The sequence below is a fragment of the Alosa pseudoharengus genome, unplaced genomic scaffold (assembly GCF_046254945.1).
Source record: "Alosa pseudoharengus isolate Yale_2024_CS ecotype anadromous, Long Island Sound unplaced genomic scaffold, YU_APseudo_1.1 YU_APseudo_1.1_scf_10, whole genome shotgun sequence".
NCBI lineage: Eukaryota > Metazoa > Chordata > Actinopteri > Clupeiformes > Clupeidae > Alosa > Alosa pseudoharengus.
In genome coordinates this window covers 14,335,137-14,357,454 of record NW_027468565.1, presented here as the reverse complement: position 1 = coordinate 14,357,454, position 22,318 = coordinate 14,335,137, and the positions used below count along the sequence as shown (strand labels likewise).

The 22,318-nt window shown below is 40.1% G+C and overlaps 2 protein-coding genes across 2 annotated transcripts in view; one reads left to right on the top strand and one right to left on the bottom strand.

Moving 5' to 3' along the window:
* The window catches only part of LOC143110111 (uncharacterized), a 32,843-nt gene extending 10,585 nt beyond the window's left edge, over positions 1-22,258 (bottom strand). The window contains exons 1-5 of the mRNA XM_076272942.1: positions 21,726-22,258; positions 18,620-18,700; positions 16,131-16,185; positions 11,175-11,275; positions 3,413-3,676 (exon numbers count right to left, since the gene is read on the bottom strand). Coding sequence (XP_076129057.1) covers positions 3,413-3,658 — 246 coding nt within the window. The 5' untranslated portion in view covers positions 3,659-3,676; positions 11,175-11,275; positions 16,131-16,185; positions 18,620-18,700; positions 21,726-22,258. The remainder of the gene's footprint in view (positions 1-3,412; positions 3,677-11,174; positions 11,276-16,130; positions 16,186-18,619; positions 18,701-21,725) is intronic.
* irx5b (iroquois homeobox 5b) lies at positions 7,308-20,018 on the top strand. The gene is made up of 5 exons (XM_076272930.1): positions 7,308-7,541; positions 8,039-8,444; positions 8,674-9,009; positions 19,791-19,875; positions 19,970-20,018. The coding sequence occupies exons 1-5, from the start codon at positions 7,308-7,310 to the stop codon at positions 20,016-20,018; spliced, it is 1,110 nt and encodes a 369-aa protein (XP_076129045.1).
* Positions 22,259-22,318: the final 60 nt, after the last annotated feature.

The window sequence follows — 22,318 nt, the reverse complement described above, 5'->3', positions numbered from 1 at the left end:
TAGAGGCAGAGCAACCAGTACCACACATAGAGGTAGAGCAACCAGTACCCCACATAACAACCAGTATCAAACATAGAGGCATAGCAACCAGTGCCAAACATAGAGGCAGAGTGAGGAGGAAGGTGATTAATCGCAAAGTGAGAGGGAAGGTGGATAATCTGCCATTAAGAGCAGATCACAAGCAGACTGAGGAGGTGGGTGGATAATCTGCCATTAAAAACCGATCTCATGACCAGTGACCTGGACAATTAGCCTAAGGACTATGAGACTGAATGCTGCAAGACAGGAGGGTTAAGCCAAAAGATCTGCAGTGGACTATTCAAGAATGAATGTGGTGTGAAGGCTCTCCAAAGCAAGTACAAATCCATGGAGCAACTATAGCAATGAAATGCACCTACTACCCAGGGGTGCGTTTCCTGTACAACTACGGAGGTTAGCTTTTTACTAACATGGTACGATGCATCAAAATTACGACTGTTTCCCAAAACTGTCGTACTTGCATAGTACTTTGTAAGTTTGAACCATGATAGTTTCCAAATTTCAGTAGTCTGGACTAAGGTGGTTAATGATGTTTAGTAGTATGTGAACGGGCACACCTGGAAATAACAGAGATTTAATGGTGGACTAGCTTAGTTTAATCCGTGAATCATCTCTGTTTTTCTTTATTTAGGGTCATCAAGTTAATTCACTGGTTCATATAGGCTGACGTCGTAAATTAACGACTGCTTTGAATTAACTTTTAAACATGTGTCATTTAAATGTGCTGGTGAAACTGTTGTGTACCGGTACATTATTTTTGAACCAATGACCAAACAAAATACACCAGAGAGGAAACTCGCTTAGTGCTCAAGCAATTCCACAGAGTCAGTGCCACCCCTACCACCACGTGCATCACGCACTGTGCGTAGGGCACCAAGGGGCAGAGGGGCACCAACATTTAGCCAATGATATGAGTAGCTTACAAACTGCTTTTCACTCTTATGAACGTTTACAATGTCAAAATGCAGCAACATCATGTTACATGCATGGATGATACTTTTTGGGTCCTCTCAATCTCTACTATGCAGCAGATCTGATTTGAACATTATGCTACTCCATTTAATTGGGAACGCATCTTGAACGCGCAGGAGAGAGAGAGGGAGAAAGAGAGAGAGTGGTAGGTTCCAGTTGGCTTGTCATTGTTGATTATTGATATCTCCTTTTTAATATAAGAAACATTTCAAAGGAAATTATGAAGGCAACAAAGACGAGGCTAGAGGAGATTTCGGAGTCATCTGGTTCCCAATACTGACCATTTATGAACTGTAAGAGGGCAATATAACAGGTGTGACTTGGAAAATGGAAAGAATATAAAATATGGTCTTTGCCTTTGTGTAATGTAATTGATGAAGTCTTGAAGTTTGCAATAATTTGTTTCCCTTAAAGGTGCCATGTGTAAGAATTGAGGTTAAAATATCCAAAAAATGAGCTACACACATCAAAAGAATGAGAAGAAATAAGGGCGATGATGTCAAGGTATAGTGATATGACAAGGTATAGTGCTGCAGAGATATCAACCTGAATTAGTACGCTAAATTACTAGCCACAGCCCGACAGGTGTCATAATACCAGTTTCGGCCATGGGAGGAGGTATGCGGGCAACATTGCCAGCCAAACTGCAATACACGTGTCTCGGTTGTTACTTTAGGGTAGACCAACTCACTTTCTGGAGGTATACTGCCCCCATCTTTTATGGAATGTGGAGTATGAATTGATTTTTTGGCAGACATTACACATGGCACCTTTAAACTAAGCATTTACATGAAGCACATGCTGATTGAGATGCATTCCGCTCAGATAGGCTAGGTGGCTACGAGCCTCATAATTCACTTTCAATTGCTAACAGAAAATGTCTAGCCAGCATCATGTCATTACATGCTGCTGGAGCTGTCAAAAGGTCATTATGAGAACCTTGTAGATTTGATGCCCTTAAAGTGACAGTGCACCATTTATAAGTCAAACAGTCAAGTCAAGTCAAGTCAAGTCAAGCCGTTTTCAAAAATATCACCTTGCACACCTGCCAAAATATCACCTTGCACACCTGCCAAACCTGTAGGTGGAAGTGTGACGACAAGGTCAAGCCAATGTTAGCCAATCAGAATCCCGAAAATAGCAACAACAGCAAAAAATCACTTCCTCTTTGTCTTTTAAACTGTATTTGCAATTGCAAACAGACAAAAAAGTTTGCACCAACATAAATGCAACTGCTACTCTGAATGCATCCATGATCACCATAGCCAAATGAAAATGTAGGCTAAACACAGGTTGCACTTTTGGCGCTGGCGCATAGGCCTAATGTGGCACTGGCTGCCTAAACCTCCGTTTTTGTCAGTTTACATGCAAACGTGCAACCGCAAAGTTTTCCAAAATATCACCATTTGCATCGTTTCCTTTGTCATCTATTTGCTACCTCAACTGAAATGCAAGGGAAGTTCAAGAATTGAATTGGAATTTAAGAGCCAGTTTCAATTCAATTTTGCACAACCCTGCTAAACACCACCTAAATGTTATACAACAGTGTTTTACAGTACAACAGTGCAGTTCTGCTTAGGGCACCCAAATGGCCAGCAGTGGCCCTGCACACAGTGTTTTTTATTGTGGGGGACAGGCTGCCAACAGTTAGTTTGTTTCCAGTTCAAAGAGCCAGGGCTGTGTAAGAATACTTGTTTTTTGCAGTGTTCTCAGAGAAAAGAAAGCTAGCAGTGACGAGACATTCACTGCATGTTACAAAAAGCGTTACATGTTAGAAATTGCTTAGCATCGCTTAGTGTACCTTTTATTGCACAGGTAGAAGCAAAACATTGTAAGACTACTTTCTGAGGCTGGGATATCCACCTCTGTACACTGTATAAACGCTGTATGAGAGAAAAACAAATGTCTGATGCCAGCGTTTACCCTGCCATCTCACAAAATGTACAAAGTCTGGAAAATGCCTGAGTGAATCTATGGGCCCGAGTTCGGCAGCGATATAGGTAGCGGGAAGCTACTTCAAGGCAGAGACTCTGAAATGGGTGAGACCTCTCTGGTGAAGTGAAACTGAATAAACCAATCATATGCAACCAGTGTTAAATTCTGATCTATCTATATATATTTTATTAATTAACTTTGGCCTGACTCAGCCCACTTTGCTCTGGCCACAGTGCATATGTGCAATGCGCTGTCAAACTCACACCGTATGACTGATTAGGCTAACCAGCACAAACTAGAAAATGCCTTCCTTAAACCACCCAAAGTATTTCCTGTACAGGGGAACGTATCCAGTTGTGTAAAGGTAATTCCAGAACATAGCAGGACCTGATTGTCTGATCATTGTGGGGATATCATGAGAACAGCTCAACGTGAAGCTATGAAGAACACAACTAACATTACCAACCTCACTGGTCTTTGTGACAACCAGAGCTGGAACTACGTCCTCTTTGTCCGGATCATGACATGCATCAACCCGTTTCACCTCAGGGGATTCTTGAGCCAGGGGAAGACCTTCTGGGCTGTCCTGCATGTGAGCTGTAGATGGGGAGCTGGAGTCTACGAGAAATTCATGAGTTTGCGTGGTTGACTCTTCACAGCAAGTCAGTTGGGACTCCTGGGTCTGCAGGTTGTCTGGTATTAATTCCGTCATTGTGTGCTGTGTTGTTTCCTGTGAACAATGAATGAATCCTGAATATTATTTTCAAAGCAATTGTGGTCCAAATATTCTATGACACTAAGATCACAAGCTGGACTTTAATTAGAAATTAGTAAAGTCAACAGTTGAGCATGTATTTTATGTCAATTCCAGGTGCAAATTGGCAGTGGCAGTGGCACAGTCACTCGCTAATATCTGTATGAAATCACCAAAATATTTTCAGTAAGTGGCTATTAATGGGAGATCATGTCACATTTGGTCTGATCAGAACACCTCAACTGCTGTTCACTGAGAGATTAAAATCCCAGCAGATTACCTCCCGTTAGACACCATAGATCATTAACCCTTTCTACTCTCTACTTCCTGACAGTCCTACCGCCCCTTCTCCCACACTCTGTACTTTCTTGATTAACACTTTCACTTTCACTTTACACATACTTCCAGTGTATTAAAGCAACACCAAAGAACTTTTCCTCTGTCGCACGCAGTATTTGTTTATTCAGCACCGGCTTTGCAAATAACAATGTCCACAGACAAGGTAGAATATGTTGCATGATTTTATGAAAGTACGATGTATTACGACATCAGATGCAAGTCAAATTTGTAGTTTCTTATGTCTCATTCCATCAAACTACAGATCTGCTACCCGATCTGGCAAACTTACATAGTGCGGTTATAGCCGATAGAGGGCCGCGAAACGAATGCAGAAGTGCCGTTCACCCTGTTATGAGTTGATGAACCACTGAAATGATTTTGGAAACATTATTTTAAGGTACAAAAAACTCTTTGTTGTTGCTTTAACTGAATAAATTCGCTTCCTGTCTTTCCATTTTGACTTTATTGAAGTATAAACAAAAATGTAACATTAAATTTGGAGCACCTAATCAATAATATTAGTTCTCAAATATGCTGCATATAAAGCGTAGACCTCTTCAACAGACAAAACAGAGGGACTGTCTTCTCATATTGTTGCCATATTTCTTCTTTACTGCAGCCTTTTGAATAAGTCCAAAGTACTCACTGTTTTGAAAATCCCATACTGTACACTGACATACTGTCACAAACTGGCCATGTATGAATACTTTACATCAGGGGTGTCAAAGATACAGCCCGGGGGCCAGATTCGGTCAACCAGCAATAGATAAACAATATCTCTATGATATGATAAACGAATTGAATAGCACTACAAACCATACTCAGGTTGCAGATGCAGGAAAGGTGTTTTTGCAGCACCGACAATTACATTCTATCAGTGTAGCCAAATACAGAGCAGTATATGACAGCAACACATAACAAACCTATCAGTCTTGTTTGCTCATAAGTGGGTGTAGTTAATAAGTATATCATCAATCAATAATCTGATACCAATGCAGAAAAAGGGATAATGACCATGAGAATGACCATGAAAATGACAGCCCCCACAATGTCTCATTCCAACAAATCAGCCCCACTGCCTCATATAAGTCTGACACCCCTGCTTTACATGATCAGATATTGCCTCCATACATCAAATGGTATAAAGACATACAAAAAAGTATAGCAACATGCACATTCATATTTATACATCCTCAATGCTGTGACCTACTAGTGTATCCACCAAATGTGAGTTTCCTTTGATTGCATGGTGTCCATGTCATGTTCTGACACTTCACACCCTGCCTCAGTCTAATTCATTCATTCTTGTATTATAAGGAATTCTCTATTCTTTCTATATCTCTCCTCTTCCTTTATGTAGACATATCTACACAAATGGACAGCTCATTGATGTAATCTTATCTGTTAGTGTGATTAACAAAATAATATGTTCAGAAGGGTATTAAAAACCCATTGTACTTCATTGTAATATGTTGTATGATTTCACAAGACAGCAAGGAGAGAAGCTTTATGGATTGGTTAATATTATGAGGGAGAGGACTTCAGCTAAGTGTCCTTCCACTTTACACTGTGTTTCAACCAATATACAACTGACTGTGTTACTGACTCTGTTATAGGTTTAGACCTACTTCTCAGTTACTTGACCCATTACAGGTCATTTGTCCCAACAAACTCCTCAGGAGTATTAACAATGGTAATTGTATAGGGCTCAAAGAAGGGAAAGCAGTGTTAGTAGGCTACATATAAGAAAGCAGAGTTTTAAAATAAAGCTTCATTCTATTGTGATTATCGGTGTATATTTATAGTAGAGGTCACCCTATTCCTCTAATGGGGAGCACTTCCTACATTATATTGGATGCATCAAAATGTCAAAAATTAGTGGACTTCAGCAAATGGCCTGCACGGTCAAGTAAATTATTATGTTTTACACTTGCCTACCTTATTCATCATCATCTACACTCACTGCATATGCCACATATGACCATGATAAAACGTTGTTTCCCCGCTGTGGTTATGACTGCTTAATACTGTTTTCTCTGTGGTCTACACTCTCTCTAACTTGTGTTTAGGCGCACACTCATGCGTGCAAACAGCTCTGGTAATGCCGGCTAATAATAGTCAGTGATCCAAGTAAGATTATGGCTACAGATAACAGACTGACAAATAGCGCCGCAAAACCACTCGCAATGAGGAGAAAGCCAAGTCATACAACATGTTTCACGCCACCACTCATATGAGCATCACCCGGTACACAGCAATAAGAAATTAAAATAAGTTACACACAATTATTATCAAGAGCCTAATTGCAGATACAAGTTTTACTCTAGCAATACAGGCTATAGGGGTCTGCGCTGCGCAACAAACATGATCTTACCTTTTTCTACGATGACAAGTGTTTTTAAAAGTTGTGTCACAAATCCAGTCTAGTGTCGGACGTTTTGTTTTCGAATAACCTTTTACACACGTTACCTGTTACTCGTTACTATCTCTTGAGGGTATTTTAACAGTTGCATTCGTCTCTACTGCGCAGCCTCCTGACCGGTTTTACTCATTGCAGATTAACTGTTGACTCCTCTGCTGTAGCATAGATCAACTGACATTCATTCAGATGAACATGAACCGAAAAGCCATGCATGCACTGAAATAGCTGTTGGGGCTTTCTGAGTTAGGCAGTTGACTAGATGCCATGCCCCATGTCTGCTTCAGTTATGAATTCAGTCGGTTTCATTCCATCATAAAGAAAGGTAAACGCCTCCACGGTCAACGTTTTTCTTTCCTGAATGGGGTTGTGCAGATTAAACAGTAACAATTTATTATCAAGTGAGAGTGGAAATTACAGGAAAAGACCACAGGGAGTTGATATTGGGCAATAAACTGACAACAACAACAACAAAAAAAGGAAAAGGAAAAATTGCAGGAGCTCAAAAATCCTGCTAATCAGTCGAATGCTTTTGAGACGCGCTATTAAAATTCCTTCTGCCTTGCTACCCTGATCTGGAGGAGGAGCGCGTATGGCACGTAGAAGGTGTCAAAATTCTCTTTGGAGTTTACAATGTCAAGCTGTTTTCTGAGTTGGGCTTTAGCATGTAAGAGCAGAAATACCGTGTGGAGTTATTAATAATTGTGGATGAGGAGGAAAAAATAAGCTGTCAACAACTACACCAACATAGCCATGGACAATAACATTTTCATGTGGCATGTGGGTGGATAAACAAACTTTGCAGACTTCGGCTGTAAGCTCCAATAAATCGTTTATGGAGCACACACGATGGCGCATCCTCAGGGCTACCTGTACCAGCCGTCAGCTCCATTGCCACCCTACCCATGTGTCCCGAACTACAATTCAGGAGTGATCGCCGGACCTAGACCTGAGGAAATTGGGAGATCTTCTGACTCAGCCTTCGCTCCGTATGTTGGACCTGGCATCTCGACTCAGTCGGCCAGTTTGAACTCTGTCCAGTTCAGGACGGAGGCAGGAAGCGCGTTATTCTCTTCATTTATGGTAAGTGCATGGCATAATTTCGTTGAAGTTGGATTTGTTGTTTTAACTACACATCATAATAAAACAGCTAGATTTGTGGAAAAATTGCGAACTCGAAGATAGTTTGTCATATTGATTAGGCCAAGTATAGGCTATCTAGATATTGGGTTATCGTTTTCATCATGTGTAGGGTAGGCCTATGTGATTATTATTTTAATGTTTTTGTTTTTTGCTAATGCGAATACCACCATTTTGTTTTATTTGCTTCCAATATATTTCACTAACACCGCGCGTGTGCCTGTGACAGTTATAATTCATATTTTGTTATTTCAATAAGTTAGCTATACGTGTTTAAAGGATCTTTACTTCTAAATGGTCTCGTCTATTTGAGCTATTCGGGTTAATACGAATACAAATATAAGATATATGCCTTGGTGTATTAGTCACAGAATTGGTGAATAGCGAGAAGTCTTTCACATGACAGAGTGGTATTTTGATTATGTTAATGTATTCTTCAGGGAACTCCACTTGACCACACGTCAAGCATGACTGGGTCTTTAGGGTATCACCCATATGTCGGGGCGCTCGGTGCGTATACCTTAGGAGACCCCACTTACCGGAAAAATGCCACCAGGGATGCCACTGCCACACTCAAAGCCTGGCTTAGCGAACACCGAAAAAATCCATACCCCACTAAGGGTGAGAAAATCATGCTGGCCATCATCACCAAAATGACTCTCACCCAGGTGTCTACCTGGTTTGCCAACGCCAGGCGGAGGCTTAAAAAAGAGAATAAGGTGACATGGACACCGCGCGCCCGGAGTGAGGACGAAGATGAGGATGACCACATTGATTTGGAAAAACACGATGACGACACGGAACTTGTGAAGGCCACTGAGATGTGCGGCTCAACTCTCAACTCAGGTAGGCAACTCTGGCAGAGCTTTTCAGAGACACTCGGGCGTAAAGTCCATTTTTACGCATGCTATTTTCACCTGCTTTGGCCTTATACTATGATCATGCTAATTAAATCATAAGCAAGATACTGTTGTTTGAATGACCAGCATCAATAAACTTGCAAAGAGTGTAGTTTATCACTGAATGTTGTAGCTTTCAAATTGTCGGACTCATAATACGGGACACTTTTTTACAGAATACCAAAAACACAAACCAAGAAAAATAGGCGATATCTATGACGAGGACACGAGGACAACTGAACCGATTTCCAGTCATCCAGAACAAAAAAACAAGGAACGTAATTTACAAGAGGCTCCCAGCACTTCTCCAGAGCTGGACACTTTTGCGCATGAGAAACCGTCGCGAACGGATGTGTCACCATACGCGCAGTCGTCCGTTAATGGGAGGGTTACCCCAACACCTGTCCTGGTATTGTCACCGCCCCCAAACCCCAAACCTAAACTGTGGTCGCTCGCCGAGATTGCAACCTCTCCGGGTTCAGGGAATAGCTCGCTCCAGGTCTCTGGAGAGGGTGGCTGCGCATTGATATCCACAAGCGTGCAGTCGTTTTCTCGGCCACCATCACAGTGTCATTTGCTGAATAATGCGATTTTCCCACGTCACCTGTACTGCACATCATCAGTGTATACGTGTTTTACGAACTATGGCTCACTAGGGCATCTAAACGGATCAGGCACCGGTCCTGCAACCCACTTGAACGGATTTAACCAGTTAATTTCACAACGAGCCGACGCTTTTGTGCGGGACAGAAATCTTTGAGACCACATGTCCATGCATAATAATGTACGGTATATAACGTAAATCAATGAATTTGTTGGAAACTGATATTGCCAACAATCCACTTTAAGCCTTCAATTGTGGTCAGCAAGATAGCCCACTGAGTGACTGCAGGTCTGGATCTTGCGAAGGCAGGGTAAACGATGGTTCACAAACCAATAACAATGGACTTCGCTCGCATGTTTGTTCCTTCTCTTTGGGTCAGCTGAACAGAAGAAGCGGTTCCCTCTTAGCTCAATTACTCATTTTGAGCGATAAATCCCTCTTAATCAGCACACCACATAAGGAAAGTAAATTATTTGTTGGGTAAGCTAATCGTTTATGTGCACGTTTTTAATTAAGTACAGACTGAGTTAACATGCATAACTTAGGCTATGCTTGCCAATTATTGAAACCGAGTGACTGCCCTATTGTTTCTGTGAGTTCTGTGCATATCCTGTACATGATTTCATATTGATCCTGTTGGTTTTAGTGTTCATTTGTATAATTTATTATTTTTCCAAAACTTTGATGTGACACACAAGTAATACAGCCTAATGCAGTGTACATTTCTGTGAATTGGATATATATCTGATAACTTCAAAATAAATACTTAATACAACAAATTATAGCAGAGTGTACTTTATAGAAAAAATATGGCTAGATACAGATAAAATGATTCTATTCAGGGACAGTGGCCATTAATGCTTGCAGTCAGTGTTCAATATTCTAGACCGGGAAACATAAAAGTATTTTTAAAACAAAACCAGCCAATGTGCCAGCTGATTTGCACTTATGTTGAACAAAGTGTCTTCTTACATCCAACTTTTGAAGACAGAACCTCAGATACCTCAGAACTGCATCAACTGCAAGGGAGCAATGGGATGTCTCATATTTAACTTAAATTATGTATGAATATATATTTTCATTTACTTTCAAATGTCAATATAATGAAAAATCACTATTTCTAGATCAGACACATGTTCATATGTGCACTGTTTGTAGGTTTATAGTTTCTAGGTTGAGTGCACTGTTGGCAGGACTTGAAGGAAGAGACGAATATCAATTATTATGGCTAAACACGACTTGATTGGAGCTAATTTCTGTCTAATTTCTGTCTATTTTATTTTATACAACAACAAACTGGTAAAATGATAATGCCTGGATTGAAACAATGAGACAACACACAAATGGACAGTGAACACTACACAATGTAGCTCTTTTACCTTAAAATAATTCAAACTTTGACTCTGTCAATATCGATGCATGCTCAGAGCACCTGGAATTGCACTATGTAGCTATGTTGTTCCAATCAGGAACAGGACCCTTGCCATCAGTTTTCACTGAATTGGGTAATGGATACCCCCAAGCACTAAATCGGTACCCAGTATGTTGAAAACGGGAATTCCTTAATTTGGACAAAAGTGGACAATGAGTGACATTTCTTGTAAGGAAAACAAAGTTTAAGAACAATAAAAGTAGAAACCTTTAAATATTGAACTACATTTGTACATCCAATGTGGACTTGTTACAATTTTAAGAACACAATTGTTTGTGTAACCGAAAGGAGTTTCAAGACAGCAGCTTGTGTATATATCTTGACAATAGTAATGATCCACAACAGAAGAGCTTTAATATCACACCTGTTATGAAGTTCACTAACATTAGAAGGCTGGCCAATTTCAAATATATAAAAAGTTGAATAACAAGTGAGGAATAAAATGTCTTAACATGGCAATGAATTTTTGTAAATTTTGTAAAGCTGTAGTCACTTATCAGCGATCTCACATGTCAAAATCAGAGAAAAGCAAAGAATTGGTGGACGATAAGATGCTTTGCTGTGAGTTGTGCAGTCAATAAAATGACTAAATTTACATTATTTTTAAGAGTTTGTATGAACAAGTTTTAGTTGTCAGTTACCTCAACCTAAGTTAGTGGATGTCCATATGATGCCTTTGTAGTTTTGAGAGGCAGGTCTATGATTGCCATTGTTTCATCTTCTTCATTGATTTTGCAGACACCTGAAACAATTGAAAGAAATGTAGCTATGTTGTTTTAGATGGTCAGCTTCTCTTTCCCATGTGATTATCAATATTGGAAATATCTAAAAAAAATATCAGTGGTCTACCACAATTATTTACAATACTTCTTCCACTTGTACTAGTCTATAGTAGAACAGCTGACTACATAACAGTTTCTCAGTAGCTGAGATACAATGAAGTATTGGACAAGCAGGGAGGATTCTTTTTTAGAAAATAGATTATAAATGGTAAATATCTATCAACTGCAAGAATTCCATTCTAAGTTAGCCAGCTGATTGAAACACACAAGTAAAAAGGCTACTGCTAAATATACAAATCATTCTAGGAGCTGTCCAGAAGTATCAATCAGATACAGAAACTGACCCATCTCAAAGTAACACATACACACAATAAACGTCTGTGCTCCTTTAAACTGAGGGAATTACATGATAACAGCAGACAATCATTGGAAGATGACATACTGAATAGTGTAACTATCACTGCAGCGGAAACTGAGCTTGTGTTTTGCAGAAACTGCTTTCATTATATAGCATGTTCAAAAACCCAAACAGGAGGTGACTTATCACATGCTCATAGCTTCACTAGGCTTACAGTATGTTGTTGCTGATGATGTCATAAGGCCATGGAAATATACATAACAAATGTTGTTCTGAGGATGGAAACATTTGTAATAAATCAGTTTTTCATGACTATGGTTTATGTAATAAGGATTGATTGCTGTCATGCATTGTGTATTCATTAAAAGTTATTTGTTGTGCACGCACCTCGCCTTTTGTTCCAGAAATAAAACCCCTCTGACATTGTATTATTGGTATTTGAAATAGGGCTTTGTAATTTCCAAAAGGTCACCAAGGTGGTTCTTCATTTTGTGATGTAGAAGTAAAAGATGAACTTTTTTTTATTTCTCTCCCCAAGCATGGTAAAGTATGAGGTATGGTGGACTACATCACATTTGTTTAGATTTGCATTCAAGGACATGCTTGAATATGTCAGTGAGTAAATGCAAAGAGAGATGGGCTGCATTTTCATAAACATGATTATTTATAAATACTTATTAAGCACACAGATATTGGGCTCTCCAGAGGTGGCTTTCTTAAGCCCAGTCAAACATCACACAAGGGTCCTCCAGGCTTGTGAAATTGATTTCATTTGTGACCCAAATCACTAGAGACAGTGATGGCTCAATTTGCTTAATAATAGATGGGACTCTGTCTCTCAGAAAACAGACTTAAATGGTTCTGCATGGTACCATTATTTTTTGCTTGAGATCAGATCGAGAGGGAGGGAGGTGGTAGTTAAACAGGCAGCTGCTTTCCTGCCTCAGGGATCTTCTTTAATTGAAAGGATCATTAGAAGCGGCACAGCATCAGCACCCCATAGCCCTCTCTCCCATACAAATAATATCACGCAGAGCAAAGGCAGCCCAGTGAAATAGAAAGCTGACACAATCACTGACCCTTTAAGATGATAATATTCTCAGTTGTGGGAAGACTGTAATAAGGCATGCCCTGGAAATGAAGCTCTGCAATCTCTCTCTGTCTACTTGCATTTCGTTTTACACTTTGTCATACATAGAAATGACCTTGTTGACTTGCTGTGCTTGTCCAAATACACCACTCTGAGTGTGCAATTGATAACGTATTTTCCAACAGTCCTGATGATCTGAACAGTATGTCTTTGCAGAGGTCAGTACAGTTTAAGGTGAATGGCATGGATTTAGTGCCATTTGAGAATCTAATGTAGTGATGGTGCTTATTGTCAACAGCCCAGTCAACCACACAGTGATGACTCCATGTTTGATGTAAGACAACTTCATAAACTATCTATAATATTAGTCCTAGTTTGTACTAACCGTAACTAAAACCTGTCAGTTTCTTTACTGACCATAGGGGCGAGGGTCTGGAGTCGCCTGACTAGGCCCTACCCTTGTTTTTACATGCTACTGTTTATCAAAGCTTGTCCTCAGTTATAGTCATGATTACTTTCATCAGGGTAGCCGGTGTGCAAAATTTGTATAAAACATTTAACCCATTTAGAACAGTAAAGTATATGCATCTGTGTTCTAGGGATGTAAAATAGTTTTCAAAAGTATTTTAATCAGACTTTTTTTATAATTTTATAAATTCTCATGCAATCTAAGAACTGGAAATGTGTAGTATTCTATAAACGGGGTGCCTGAGGGGCTGCAGTTATTCTCCCACAGATCTATGCTGTGCCATCAAGAAAGGGGAAGGAGAGCGATGAGAGAGCATATGTTGATCTACATCCTGGAGTGCAATAGATGGAGGCAGCAGAGTGCATGGCAGGGGTGCATATGGGTGAGGAGTTTGTGAAGGTGGGGGGCCACCGAGGCAGGGGATTCTGGTGACATTCACAGGAGGTGAGAGTGTAGGGTAGCAGGCTAAGGGGACATGAGAGTGCTGGGAGGAGCTGGCTGGAGGTACGAGAGGGTACGGTGGCTCATAGGGGCCATGTGTTGTACTGCACGTGAACTCAAGGTTGAGGGGATGGCATCGCTAGGGGAAGCCAGAGGGACAAAACACAGGTGGGAAGGGTCCAATGAGAGAGGAGTTGGAGTCTGGTAGGGGAGGTAGAGGAGGTGCCAGTGTGCAGCAGATAGCAGCTGGCGTTCCTTAGGCTCACCCCAGGTGGAGCTGCTCCATATTGTGGAGGAAATTTTTAATTTTCTCATTGTTGCCGATCCAAGCATAACAAGTCAATGCTCCTTATTCTGAGGGCTTCCAATTCCTTCAGGAAGAACCACACAGTTCAATGAGACATTACTCTAGACACAGAAAGTTGACATGAGCTCAAATGGACAACATTTCTATCAGCTATGGAAACAATTATGATACCAGTCCACAGCACAGCAGGATGAAGCCCACTTGGCTCAATAATGCTGAATGTAGTATGTCTCATATCAGAATGACATATCTCTACTAGGAAAGAAAGGCCATCAGTAAGAAGTATCATTCTGCCTCCACGCTGGAGATCAGATTTAGTCTTTTTAGCTATTAATCTGTGCAAGCCAACCAGAACCTGCAGCTGAGGGTCATCTTCATGCTGCAGCATTGTTGAAGTACTTGGCTGTTCAGATGAAGTCTGTCCAAAGTCATGTGGTCTGTGATCCCACTTAGCTTCATCTAGAGTAATAGAATGCCTTTAAGAAGATCTCTCCTTTTGAAGATGATGGTGGAGAGGAGTTGATGGGTGAGATGTGCTATGCTTTCCATACTCTTTCCTCAAGAGCTAGAGTTATTTTTCAACAGTATTGAATGTCATTTTCAACGGTATTGAAAGAGGTGGCAAGGCCAAAAAATTGTTTATCAGAAGTGCACCTAAATCAATCACATATGAAATTCACATATCAATTCACATATGAAAATTCCCCATGAAGCCATGGTCATGGCTAATAAAAGCATAGTGCATCTGTTCCCGTATATCCACACACCTGCAGGCTACGGATATCCTTCTCTGCAGAAGATCACACAGTGGGGTGCATGGCAGGGCATCCGGAGGGTGGCAAGCGCTACTGTACTGTATGTGTCATTTGTGCGCCACTACTAATTCAGCTATAGGGGAACATTTAATGGTTGCCATGGCACCATTAGGGTTTTTTGATAATGGTTTTATATTTGAAAATGTTCAAGGCTCCACACTGTACACCAAATTTCATGCCTTTATGAAAGAATTGGACCTAATTTTCACACATCTCCTGTACTATGAAAGTTGAGTAAAACTGCCAAAGGTATAGTTGACCTGTGCACAAATAATTACAATTTTGACAATATTCCACCACTTGGATTTTCATGGACTTTTGGAATGTGATATGGGAAGGTTTCATAAACTGAGTACAACAAAAAATATTTTTGTTGCAATTAGTTTTGGGTTGGGTGATATTTACTCACAGATTGCCTAGACTATACGTACTGTCTGTCATTTCCCTAATAAAAAATGTATATATTGCATGGCATTCACTGTTACAAAAATACTTTTTCATAATTTCAATCTGAAAGTATATACTATTTTTTTGTGTGAATAAAAACATATTTTAATACATGCATATTTGAATCAAGGATGAGTAAAGTATGAGTGATAGGAAGGTGAAAACATTTCGTACCAACTGGTTTCTTGATGACCTCTATTATGTCCACCGAGGAGCTATCTGATGTTTTTGCCACGAGGAGGCAGACCCCTCACCCTCCCCTGAGACAAACAGGCAGGACATAAACACTTGTCCTCAAACAGACAACAGATGGACCAGAGGACCCACTGCAGAGCCACTCTCGGCATGGAGAGGCATAGTCTCAACATAAACAATGCACAAAAGGAACCTGTCTCTGCTGTGTAGAAAAGGAGGACATCTTATACAGACAAAAGAGAGAGAATTCCTTTTGGTAAAGTGAAAATGAATACAATATACTGTATGGGAGACGAAATGTACACCCTGACACTAAAATCTAGATAATGAAATTGTTTAACTTTTTCTTCTATCCACAAGGTACATTTCCAGGGCATCACAGTGTCCAAATAGGGAATGCAACTGCATATGATGATTATTTAGGAAGTACCTGTTTGTGGCCTACAAACATAAACTCTCCCAGTAAGGAGGAAACTCTACTTTGGAGGTTGTCTCATCAAAAAGCACACCGTGCTGCCTGCCTGCTTATCCAGCATGGCAGCAATGGGGAATGGCAGCGAATGAAGCTAATCATGCATATAATTGAGTTATGACTTTTATGACCATGGGAGCCTGACCCACAGATATCAGGTTAAGCAGGGCATCACCTGAACGATTAGAAAATGTAAATGAACACTTAACTTAATTACTCACAAGATTGCAGGCTTTGCTCTTGATGGACAGACACAACTCAGGGAAGAACAGCAGCCTGGGTAGAGAGAGATTTATTTAAGGTTACAATTAAGTTCTTTCCTGGAAAGTAGATGAAGATAGAAGGACATCCAAGGGGGAAAGCTAAGATTAATGGGTAAATCATTGCTGGGGAAAGTTAGAGCTAAAGAGTGTCTGGGGAATATGGGGTGTTTTGAGTGCTGACTTTCTGGGTTAATAGTTCAGAGGTTTAAATAATATAGTTGTGGGTTAGTTTGACACCAGGCAGTCTACATGTATTATTTTGAATGGCAAAGAAGGACAGATGAGGATATACATCATTTGTCATTCATCAAGGAACACATTCTACACCATTTTGTTGCCAGTGATGTACTGTATTCATTGACTGAATGTACCAATATCAGTACTGTATTCATTCACTGTATGAATGTATCCACCAATATCAGTACTGTATTCATTCACTGTATGACTGTAATGTATCATTCCAGCAGTATAAGTGGCAGCAAAATAGACTAATAGAACAGACAAAACAAAAATTGTTTAGAGTGAATGAGAAAATACATTCTCTCCAGGAGTCATATGGAATCCAAGCAATCACATCATGTTTATTTGTTAGCCCACACAAGTCTCATTGCTGAGGTTTCCAAAGCCCTGCAGTCTGTTTGTTGTCTTGTTTCTGTCTAGCTGCTTGACATTTGGCTCCTGTGCGTCTGTGCTGCCTGTCTCTGAGGAGCCAGCTCCCATGGCTCTGCTTTAGGCAGTTATTAAGAATGCACCTCTCAAGCACACCCAGCTAATCTCATCAGAGAGCAGCAACCTCTGCGTATGGAAATATACAGCTGTTCTCCCACTGCAGGAACAATCTGCTGGACTGACAACTGAGCAGCGGTACTACCTCATCCCTGAGCCAAGCCAGCAATCAATCAGTCATCATAGCCCTCTTTTTCACGTACAGTACAGTAAGCACCCACACATACAGACAACTTCATGATGACACGTTGTCAGAAACTGTTATTCTGAGCATCTCTGAACATGCTTGTTGTAGCCTAAGGATGACTAAGACTAAGACTTTAATGTCACTGTATGTTGACATGCTTTGTTGGTCATATTTATTAGACAGTTCAGAGGAGGAGTTATTTCATTTTATTCACTATGTTTGATTCAGGTAAATCTCTCAGGTTAAAAACCATCCATATAATTACTGAACTTTGACAAATGACCACTTCTAGAGGTTTGATAATCGAGTATTGGATTGAGTAAACATGTTGACATGCACCCACTGGTGTTAAACACAAACTTATCCTTGGAATCATCAAACATAATTATCCCAGTTAAAAGCCTACATGTATGATCTCCCAAACCCTGGATTAATGTCCTGATGGATGTGTTCATTTTACAGCCGTGCTGTGTGTCTATTAGAAACACTATTACACACTACTGTGACATGTGGTTGTCATCACCTGTGAGTAGTGAGGGAAACTGTGACAATTCACCAATCAATCACCCATCACTTTCTCAATGACAATGCCATACTTGTGTCACCTGGGCATTCATGATTTCGATTAATTCATCAGGCGTTTTTTAGGCAAACACACAGACATTCATCTGTAATCACAGTGCTTACTATTCTGCCATAAAAATACAGTGGTGGCAGAAAGGTCTCAGTTTCCACAATGAATGCAAAAGAATCAAAGTTATGTCAACTGAAATCCCTATAGTTTGTCTTTCCAAGGCAAATAAAAGCTTCTCAAATCACAAACTACTTGACTTGGTGATGAATCTTCCATGCACATCATACAAAAGTTGAAACGAGAGATCAAATCCTCTGGAGCCTCCCAAGAACAGTCATACCCGTCACAGAGATTTCAGGGTGACAGTTTAAAGCGCTACTGATATCTATCAGTGTGAGAGCACTCGAGGGAGCCATTTGGGCGTACCAGCGCAGTTGAAACACCTTTAACTGCTATGACAGGTGCTTTTCACGGCACATAAAGGGGAGTTTTGCTGAGCTGTCGCATAAGCAGACAGGTAAAAGAGCACAGAGTAATTGAAAATAACAGAGAGGATCACACATTCCCCAATGAAAATCTTGATGGAATGAAATGTTGATATTACCACCTCTGTAAATCAAACTCCAGACAATCAAACTTGGACACATAAGGAATAATAAATGCATACATCTACCAGATAACTCTGGAAATTCAGTGGTGCCACATATTTGATCGCTAGAGGAGAGCGAATGTTCCAAAGCTTTGAGGAACATGAGAGGATGCAGGCTTCTGAAAGCTCATTGGTTAAACCAAACTCTCATCTCTCGTTTCTTTTAATTAACATTATATGCATTAATCAGCACAGACAGTTTCTCACAGACACAAGAAGTCAAATAAATGTTGGAATAAGGATTGTATGAACTAAATTTAATTCCTTCTCAAGATAGTTTCTCTCACACTGTAGTCAGCATGTGTTCTTACCCCTCATCTCTTTGTACACTATGTTTCATCTCAGTCAGGAGTCCGTGAGCTTGCCGCACTGCTGTGTGGATCTTGGTTATGCTATAGTGAGAAACAGAAGACCAAAAAGCTTACAGCCTTAAATACATGTTTGACATAAAAATTACATTACCGGACATGTGGACACATTACCGGACATGTGGTTCTACATTTTAGGTAGAAGCTTAGTACAATGACAGTGGTTTTATTTTAACAGCTATTTTGTCTCAGCCAACTGGATTTCTTTGTGGCCCAATCTGTTTTCCACAAGGATCTATGATTCACAGTATTTATAAGGTTTAACTAAGTTCTAATATGGAGAATGACTGTCTCTGCCCCCACCCACTCCTCCCCCTGTAAAAATAACCCTGAAGCCTTTCAGAAGTGTTTATGTAGATAGCCGTCCAGCAGAGCGGTTTGGACTGGCTCTGTTTCTCTCCTAAGTACCTTCAGCAGCCACCAGCTGCTCCCCTCCGCTCTCCTGAGAGGGAGGCCACTGACAGTAGACATCAGGAACACCAACCACTTCCTGCTACACCCAGCATACAATATATGGAAAAAAAAATCTGTCATTTACTGTCATGGTATGCATGCAGACCCAGGAGTCTGTGCAAAAGGATTCATAGTTGTAAAGCATGGATGAAGGAACACCACCACCAAGTGAACCTCTCTAAGACCAAACTGATAGTCTTGCCAGCCAAACTATACATCACATCAACATCAAAATGAACTCCTTATCTTGTGCTCCTACCAAGGCTGCAAGAAACTTTGGTGTCATCATGATTGATGACCGACTGACCTTGTATGACCATGTTGTCTGGTCGTGCCACTCTGCACTATTCAATATGAAAAAAATCAGGCTGTACCTAATCCAAACACCAGGTCTTGGTACAGACCATGGTCATCTCTCGCCTTGACTACTGTAACACCCTTCTAACGGGCCAATGCGGTGAGGACGCTACAGATGGTCCAGAGCGCGGCGGCGTCTGGTCTGCAGTCCAAAAGGACACGCTGTTCATTCACATCCAGCCTGTTCATTGGCTACCCATCGCCACCCATATCAAATTCAAGTCACTAATGTTTGCCTACAAGGTGGTTGCTGGGTCTGCTTTCATTTACTTAAATGCTCTCATAAAGACTTGTTACCCCTCAGCCACAGTGTTCCTCGATGGTGGAGCGAGCTACCAAGTGCTGCCAAAGGAGGGGTATCCGCTCTTGAAGACCCAACGCTTCCAAGAGTGCGTCCGGTCCTAATACATACTACACATCTAACAACCCAACACACCTTATACACACTTCTCATTCTCTTCTCTTCTACCACTACCCTTTTAGAGGACACTTTGACAAGTACTTTAACCTCTGCACTCTCATTCTCTGGTAGTCTTATAGTGCTTTTAAAGTAGTAGTCTATTTATTTAAGCAATAAGCCCCGAGAGGCCGTAGGTTACACTGATTTTAGAACAGCTAAGGGGCGTTGTTAGGCACAATGTGCAACCTGGTCCCAGGTGTAACCTATGGCTTATTGATTTTCTAACACTACATATTACTACATACTGTATCTGGCAAGATTTCATAAAATAAAGGCATAGCATTGAGAAATGTAACAATTTATTCATAGATAATCATTATTCCGCCAAGAAATATATTTCCTCTAACATAATCAACTTCGAGACGCAGCTACTCTAACTTTTATATCGAGTTGTGGTAGCGCAGTAATATAGAACGGTGTATGTTTGTGCTGGATTTTACAACGGCATCAAATGCGATTCAGCCAATCATAATCAAGAACCGGAACTATCCATTTCACAATGCTGCCTTTGAAACAAAGCTTGAATGTTCGTTTTCATTTTATAAGTAGCCTTTGATAAAAGTAATTGCATAAATGAATAAACTTAAGTGTCAATGTAAAGCACATAGATTAATATATTTTTGACCACCAAATAAGACATTCATAATAATCATGACACTGGTTGTCTAGTAGTACATATTTAAGGTCTACAAGCCAGTTAGTCCATAATGTTGGTCCACATATCAGTTAATCCATATTTTAGGTGTACATGACGGTTAATCCATATTTTAGGTGTACATGTCAGTTGTATTGCAGTATGGCACTCTCTAGAGGTCATGATAACAAGTTGCAGCAGGGTAGACACAAAGAACCTTATTGTAGGTTGAAGACTATATATTATAAGTCTCTCTGATAAGCATAAGAAAAACATTGAGTTATCATATGGTAAACCCAACCCCTATATATAATATATACATTGCTATGAATAATAAAAAAATGCTATGAATTTAAAATAAAACATCTTTTTGTATAATACAAATGAAGTATGGTTTTCAGTGTAATACAAAATAAATTAAAGCTGATTACACATGCTCAAATGTAGCACACATTGCCACATATTTTCCCTATTTTTGAGGCCAGGGCAGCATATTTGAAAGAAACAACTACACCTGATATAATATAAAGTAATTTAGGCACAAACTCAAAAGAAATAAACTATGCGGAGAAGAAATCATCTCATCTCTCCTGAGGCATAGCATGTGGACAATGCTTTGTGTTGAGAATGACATATCCCTTTCATGCATGAATATACTGAATGTCCAAATCCAAGATGGCTGCAGGTGGATGGCAATTACCATTTGAATAATCAAGCTGTCAGGAGTAGCTCATCTGACTGTGAATGTGCCATTTTTCCTATCTTTCTGAATTTGAATGAAGTCAGTCCTGATGCATGAAAGGTTATCACCAAGAGAGCACATTTTCTAAAGCCCTTCTTAAACATGCAGAGCCATGGATATGCATTTAAGACAGGCAAGCATGCCCCACAAAGCCAAATATTTCCTGATTTAAATCTGTACGAGGGCAAATATGATAGCAGTCTATAATAATAGAGTTAATGTAAATATGTTTTTTTTTGTTTTGTTTGGAGGGTATGACTGATGTGTTTTGAACTGACATTGCTAAATGCCCTTGAAGAAATGACAACACAATAAATGAATAAATTACAACATTCCATTTAGAGGCAAATATGAAAAAGACATGAAGGAATATTGAAAATATATGGTACAGTGGAAAATATACCTCTCTGTAGTCCAAGGGGAAGGTCTTTCATTCCTCAGAAAAACTGTAATTCCTCTAAAAAGAATTTCAAAGAATTCAACCGCAGCTCCACTAGCAAAAGCTATGACGGCTATATCTGAGTGAAGATGAAAAGGAAATATGTTCAGAAAGATGAATGTTATGGATTACTACAAGCCCTGCACAGAAATGGCTGAGGAGTGGCTGAGCATTTGGAACTGTATTCAGGACATGAGTTCAATTCATAGCCTATGCAGTTAGACCTTACTCACTGGGATACCACAGCCACTGCAACCTAGAGTTCTAGGGAAGCAGGTCGAACAGAAATCATATCCAATTCTATGTGCATACCATGTCTGATGCAGTCATTCAGTCAATTAAATGCAGTCAAGTGCAGTCAGAGAACAAACTGCTCCTAAAGCAGTCATAAAGACAGTGGGTTTACTATGGATTGTGTTCTGAACACTAAGGGGTCTTTTCCTGGCTGACAGTGATCCAATCTGTGCTACTTGTGAGCCAAGTCTTCACTGTGAATTTTAAATGCAGTTTTAGTCTGCAAATGTAAGGTGAACATCCCTTCACAGGAACACAGAACT